The following is a 6934-nucleotide window of genomic DNA, read 5'->3' as shown; positions in this document are numbered from 1 at the left end:
TTAGCTTTTCTGGGTGCAACTAGACTAGAAAAACCGCTGAGATTTCTCATTTCAAACCTTACAAGGGCAGACATTTATTTCAAACAAAACTTTTTCAGCTGAAAAAGGTTGCGTGCATATGCCACCAGTACTGTTGGACCCACATGTAAAAATCCCAGTGGCAAATTAGAAATGCATTCTCATTCAGTCTTCCATTTAGATAATACAAAGTCTCCCTAATTGTTTCTGTGGCACTTGATTTGTGCTGGAGTAGGACTGTAAGTGTTATTCCTTGGGGAATAGGGATCGTCATGAAAATGAGATGTGAATCTTGTCAGACTGCCTGGCGGGTATGAAATTTTAACTAGATGAATCCTGGTACAAGGAATTTTGTTAGAACTGCGGAATAATAATTGTAAAAGTTCTGGAAGTTGATTTTTTCCTGCTCTGGTAGCAATTGTAATGACTCAAGATTAATTTTAGCATTAAAAATAGGTAATTGCAGTACTTGAGACCCTGAGGCAAATCAGGGTAATGCTTTGGAAGGATAATTATACCTGCACGAGGAAGACTATCTGTTTAATGGCATTAACTGGTCCAATTAAGGAGAAGTAGAAGAAGGGCCAATTTGTTACTTCTTTAACTATTCTCTGAAAAAGTGGTTTTGATATGCAAGCAATAGAAATTGGTTTGTTTTTTCTAAGGTGATTCTCCGAGGTTTAAACATTTTAAGGACTACTTGGGGGGATCTCGTCTCTAGTTGTCATTAAGTGCTTAACATCACAGACATGCTGGTGTTTTACCATCTAAACAAGAAGAGAGGGGTTGGGCGTGTTTATGCAGCAAGCATTTTGTTTCACATTGTTAACCTAATCTGGCCATAGTCCCGGTCTAAACATCCATAAAGAGATTATTCTTAATCAGGGGAAGATGGGACAAGAAGAGGATTCTTTGTTGTTCCAAAACAGCAGCAGGTTTGGGCTATTTTACCACTGATAAGAGCAAGAGCAGGCTGCAGGCTGGCTGAATGCAATGCAGGATCTGCTGCCACAAAGCTTTCCCCAGGGCCTGCCTGCTCCAACATAAATAGTGATGTGCGTGCCTTTAAGTATAGGTGTGGGAATGGACGTGTGTGTACACACGCCAGTCATTTGCAAACTAATGCAGGGATTTTGTGTCAGTGCGTTGGGAGAATACATACTTGCATATATAAGCAGGCATGGATTTTACCAGGGGGAATAGAGGGAACAGAGTTTAAGAGGGTTTTAATCCTTCCATGAATCCTTATCTTTCATTTCCTTGCTGTAATGCTGGCATTGCTTCTGGCACTGTCCTCAGATCTTGAGTGGTTAAAAAAGTTTTAACTAAAAGTTAAAAGCAAAGGCCAGAACTGGCTTTGTGCAGTTGCACAAAGGTAGTAGCGCTGTATGGAAAGGGCAGCGCTATCCTCTTCAGAGTCATAGCACAGAGACAGGATTTTTTTCTCTGCCAGTGGTTACTTTGAGCTTTCTAAGGCAGCCCTTCACCAGTTGGAATTGCAGAATGTAATTTCAGCAATGGGCAGCTCTACCTTCGTTAAAGCATGCATACCATCTGTTATGTAATCCAGGTAGGTACTAGCACAAAGGCATTCTTGTATCAGCTATGGGTTTAGTTCTGTATCTACTTACAGATAGATTCATAAATATGTATGTATTTCTACCTACAGAGTATTAAAACAGCATTCTAAAACAAAACAGTCCCCTGAATACATTTATGGCTGAGCAGACCCCACAGAAACTGATACAAGATTGATGTTAATCGCATTGTTCAGGGCGCTGCTTGAAAGCTGTCAGCCAGTGCCGCCTAGAACATAAAACCACCATCACTATCACCAGGCTGGCTGTACCCACGGAACCCACTGCAAAGTGGATAAAGCCAAATTACTTAAATGCAACGAACAAACACGCCATTAAAACAGGATGATGTAATCAGGAAGAGGGTAACAAGAAATTTCAGAGTTAGAAATTTCTAAATTAGAGTGAATAATAAAAAGCATTTTAATTTTGTAAAAGCTGACAAGTTAATTTTCTCCTTTTCAGTGAGAACATCGGCAGTGGACAGAAAGTCAAACAAGCTGAACATCATGGAGTGTTACAGTAAAATACTTGATCTACCATCTGCAAAAAAGATACTAATATATAGCCCGAGAGGTGGTATGACTGGAGCAGCAGGAAAGAAAGGAGTACTTAGCAGAACCCATGGGTATATTTGGTTTATTAGTCCAGATCCTACAGTAGCTTTACATAGCTTTATTCAAGTAGAATGATCTAGTCCAAAGAGAGGTTCTCTGAGCTCTGCACTGCAATTAATCTTCCCATTCTTTTGATTAATTGCAGACACATACCTTACCACTCCTATTAAATGACCCTAGTGCATTTCCAGTCCCCTAGCAGCATGCAGTCTGCTGGTGGTGATGACTAGCAAGAAAATAACTGACCACAACACATGATTTTCATGCAGCAGTCCTTTAATGATTAATAAAAATATGAAAGGCATCACAACAGCCTCTCTTGTCAATCTCAGCTTCTAAAAAGAAAAGCAGGAGCCAAAGAAAGATGCTGAAACTGTTACCTGTTAAGATTTTTTCAACAATTAGTCATTTTTGCCCCTCCTAATCAAAATTATGCCTACATGTTAATATTCTATTTTAATATAAAAGCTCATCATTTACCTTGAAAATATTTTTTTTCTTATGACAGAAATGAGAAAAATGCAGTGATTTTAAAAGAATGTTGAAAGCCACAGTAGATCCCCAGAAAAGACTGCACATCTCAGGATCTTCTCTGATGGAAGGACAGCACCAACCTCTCAAACACATATCTTTTATCAGCTCTGCGTAAGTTAAGAAAGTGGTTAAGCAATGTACTTGGAAAATTTTTATTGTCATCCTACATTTCCTCAGCACTGAGGGCTACTCAGCTCCAGATTTTTAATTTAATCCGTTTTATAGAAACCTAGTTGCAAAATTGTGTGGAGTTAGGCTAAGTTCTGAATTTTCCTATGACTTGGGAAAATTCAGCCTAGATATTAAATTCTCACTTCATCTTCTATCAGTACTAATGTACATACTTGACTGAAAAACAACCAGTTTGGACCTGTTGCTGTAAGGCACACAATTAAATTATAGACCCTGCTCCAAAATTTTTTGAATGTATTAATACCACTGATGCAATTGCATAAAAATCTTATTTTGGGGAAACATGATGCATCTGCCCATTCTATGTATCCAAAGTCAAAATACTTCCAGCATGTAAGTGAACAAGAATGAGGTTAAATGGAAATGGTGTATGTTGAGCCAAAAATTACTAAACAAACAAACACCTCCACCCCCCAAACAGCAAGTCTCTTCTATATAAACAAAGGCAGAAACAGAATCAAAGCATCTTCACTTTTTTCAGAGTGAAATACTCATCAGAGATGCATATTTAATAGTTTGCCCTAGAAGCAGTGCATTACTGTTATTACAATTACAAACTAGTAATGTTGAAACTAATTAACAGAATAAAAGAGCTGACCCTGCTGCAGTGCCTAGGTGTAGCAGTCTCATTGTGAACAAAGCAGATTAGACTGATGGGGCTTCAGACATCCATATGCAGTACAGAGAATATAACTGCCAATATTTCAACATTTAACAACTAGCATTATTTTCTTTAAAATGTCCTTCATGGTGGATATGACCTCTCAGACAAGGAACACAGCAGATGAGTAGGTAGCAAAGAAGTCCAGTTCTAGTGTCTTGGCCAAATTCCAACTTCAGTAATTACACTCTGCTCTTAAATTCCCCCTGCAGCTCTGCTAGAATAAAGCTCTTTTTCAGCTTGTCCTTAAGCATTGTGTAGTATTCCTGTGAAGGTGTACAACACTGAAAAATATCTCCTCCCATTAAAATTGCAAGGGGAATTTAGGTAGACAGAAAGCTATTACCAGAGTTTGAATTTGGGTGGAACACCAAGGTTAACTTACACTTGCATTGGGATCAAGGGATCTTTGCTGACTAGGAGTGTCAGACCCTTGTTAAAGAGCACACATGGGAACAGCTCACTGTGCTGCCTGAATACAAACTCGGAAACTCCGCACCTGGAAGTGACCGCAGGAATGTTTCCTAACAAATGACTCCGTATAAAAGCCTCTGGAGCTGTAGAATATCTTATCAAAACCTTATTTGGTTATTTAGTAGAATTTATGAAATTATTTGTTGATTAAAAAAAAGTTCTAGCAACTTTAAAAACAACGCACATTTTAAAAAAGTCTTTACCAACAGAAAAGCAGCTATATAACCCAATCATGCCAAGGCAAGTATTTGAATTTTGATAAGTAGATATACCAAGAACCACTCAAAGAGTATTTAAGCAAGCTGAACCAGGCCTGCAGTACTAGTGAAAGCATTCTACATTATGCTAAATAGAAAACTGTAACAATTTTCTTAGCCTCTAAATTGGGACACATTTAAAATATTTAGGTAACTTGATTCCCAAATTAGTTTATACCCAAAACCAAAAAAAATCATTCTTACTAAACTAGAATAATTTAGAATTATCACTGTACAAATTCCTGTAAAAAGGAAAACAACACTCCAGATCCATCCACATACAGTGAGTCTGTTTCCTATTTGTATTTTGTGCTTTTTTTTTCTTCTTCTTTTCTTCCTGTTGTTGCCTTTCTTTTTTCAGATCAGGGCAGCTGTAAGCTTGGTGCTCTTATTTCACCCATTTCTTTAATCTCAACTTTCTCATATTTTCTTGTCTGCAGCCACTTCAGAACAACCAGCACAGTGATGCCAAATCCAGTGGTCAGTATCACCACTGTCACTACAGCACTAATGCCAGAAACCAGTTGTCTCATGCAAAACTCTGGTGGCTTTTCATCAACATAGTAAATCCATAGTTTTTCAATATCCAGAGCATCTCCATTGACAGAGACAGTTAATGTACTGTTGGAATGAAATATGGAGTCATTTTTTATATCTTTTTCAAGGTAATAGGCTACATCAGCTATATCTACATCACACCTAGATTTCTCAGAGTCATTCTGGTTCAGGCCAATTTGGATAAGTGGGGAATCATACTTAATGGCTGCGATGTACTTGGGGTGCAGTTTGTATCGGCTCTCAAACAGATGTTTCAGGGCGTTTGCTACCTCGGGAACATTGAAGGCATTGGACCTTTTTTTGTGCTTCAGTTCAATGTAGATCCAGCTTGTTCTAACCAGTTCACTACAACTCAGGCTTTTGCCACCCTTTTCAGTTCTTCTTACTCCGGCAGTGTTCACACACCAGCAAGTATCAGTTTGATTGCACTGCCTGGCTTTGAAGATACCACTGTCCTTGCAGTCTGGATTGTAAATGCCATCATTGTCTAACAGCCCACGGGGATGGCCCCGGAAGCGCTTCTCCTTCAGGGGGGTCATTTCTGCCTTCATCAGCAAGCATTTTGAAGTCAGTGTTGAACAGTCTACCTTGTGATTTGAACCTACCAGCATGCAGGTGCAGTTCCCAGATGCGTCCTGGGCACATACTGTCCACTTGTTGGTCGCACAGGTACAGTTGTTCTCTGCTGATGAAGCTACCGCCAGAATCAAACCCAGCAAAACCCCAAACAGAGGCTCCATATTGCAGGTGAAAAGTGTTGATAAAGTCCCGAGTGATAGCAGACAGTATCTGAAGCTTTAATCCATTCATGGAGCCTGCTCGTTTCTATACGCTGGTGTGCTGCTCCCTTTATCAAGATTCAAATCAGACCCACCAAACAGGTTCTCCTTCCAAAACAACTGACATCTCATACCCAAATCCTAGAGAAGTCAACAAGCTGCACATTCATCTGTTACTTCTCACAGAGTGGTGCCGATGCCTGCCTTCCCTCTTGATGAGGAAGCAACAGGGAAGAGACAAAAGCCAAACTGAACCACAGCTCCTACCTTGGGCTTCCCTTATGGATTAAAGCACAAGCAGCTTGCCCTTTTTCTTCTTCACACTTTATATGGACTGTGCAAATGCACGTTTAAGGAATTTCTCCCATTTCTGTTGGAAGAAATCCTACTCCTCCACTTCATCATGGTTTTTCCTGTGTCTTCCATCACACAGCTTCTGTATCATTCCGCTCTCTAGAGTCTTATCAGTTATGGACTTCCTCCATTCTACTTTCCTATATTTATAAAATAAAGCCTTTTTGAGTTTCATGTTTGCTGCCTGGAGTAGCTGCCAATTCAGGAGGAACGGCTGTTCAGCAGTTTGATGGCTGCTCTCCTACTTACAAAGCACAGGAGCGCAGCCCCATCTTCCAGCACGGAAAGCTTCTCTCCCTGCTCTCCTTTGGCACACTGTCATCCCAAGGCAGTACTAAGAATGATGATTTTCATGCTTGCATTACCCTTACAAAGTTGTTAGCCGTTTCTGAAGAAATTTTTCAATCTGAACTTTGAGTAATGCCTTTTGCAGTACACTCCAGTAGCTCCCAAGTGTCCTAATGATCTACAAAGCACGAGTTAACCATTTCCATGTGTTTCGGCAGCAGCTGAAAGATATTTTCCAGTTTGCATTAAGCAAGTCCCATTCATCCGATTTGTCAAACACTGTCAGACACTTTATAAATCATTATTTTGCAACAAGTAACGACCACAGAACAGCGTATACGCCATTCTCCCATCCACGCAACTTGCACACTGCCTTGCCGTCGGCTCTTTTTATCTGTGCTGCTGTTTTCCTGAGGGCCTGCCCTGCTTCAAATCAATGCAAACTGGGCTACTTGCAGCAATGGCATGTGTCCGTGTGAACAGTGGGAAGTTACCCTGGCTGCCAGTGAGTATTTATAACACAGTATAGGTTTAATATTAGAGGTCCAGGTGTAAATACCCTCTACCACTAGAGAAGGGCACAATCTGGAGTTGAACTTTGCAGCTAAACCTCTTTCTAAATAAG

General features: G+C 40.0%; 1 protein-coding gene across 1 annotated transcript; it reads right to left on the bottom strand.

Moving 5' to 3' along the window:
- Window positions 1-4653: 4653 nt before the first annotated feature.
- On the bottom strand, window positions 4654-5644 carry TACSTD2 (tumor-associated calcium signal transducer 2). Its single transcript, XM_010582317.1, has one exon. The coding sequence runs from the start codon at window positions 5626-5628 to the stop codon at window positions 4693-4695; it is 936 nt and encodes a 311-aa protein (XP_010580619.1). The 5' UTR covers window positions 5629-5644; the 3' UTR covers window positions 4654-4692.
- Between the last annotated feature and the right edge of the window lie 1290 nt (window positions 5645-6934).

Source organism: Haliaeetus leucocephalus, unplaced genomic scaffold (genome assembly GCF_000737465.1).
Source record: "Haliaeetus leucocephalus isolate CR32 unplaced genomic scaffold, Haliaeetus_leucocephalus-4.0 Scaffold848, whole genome shotgun sequence".
NCBI classification, from domain to species: domain Eukaryota; kingdom Metazoa; phylum Chordata; class Aves; order Accipitriformes; family Accipitridae; genus Haliaeetus; species Haliaeetus leucocephalus.
Note: the sequence above shows the minus strand (reverse complement) of the source record. Positions and strands in the feature narration are given on the sequence as shown.

What these genes read in the sequence shown, in the direction of transcription:
- TACSTD2 (XM_010582317.1), bottom strand. Translation starts at nt 5,628, where the DNA reads ATGGAGCCTCTGTTTGGGGTTTTGCTGGGTTTGATTCTGGCGGTAGCT.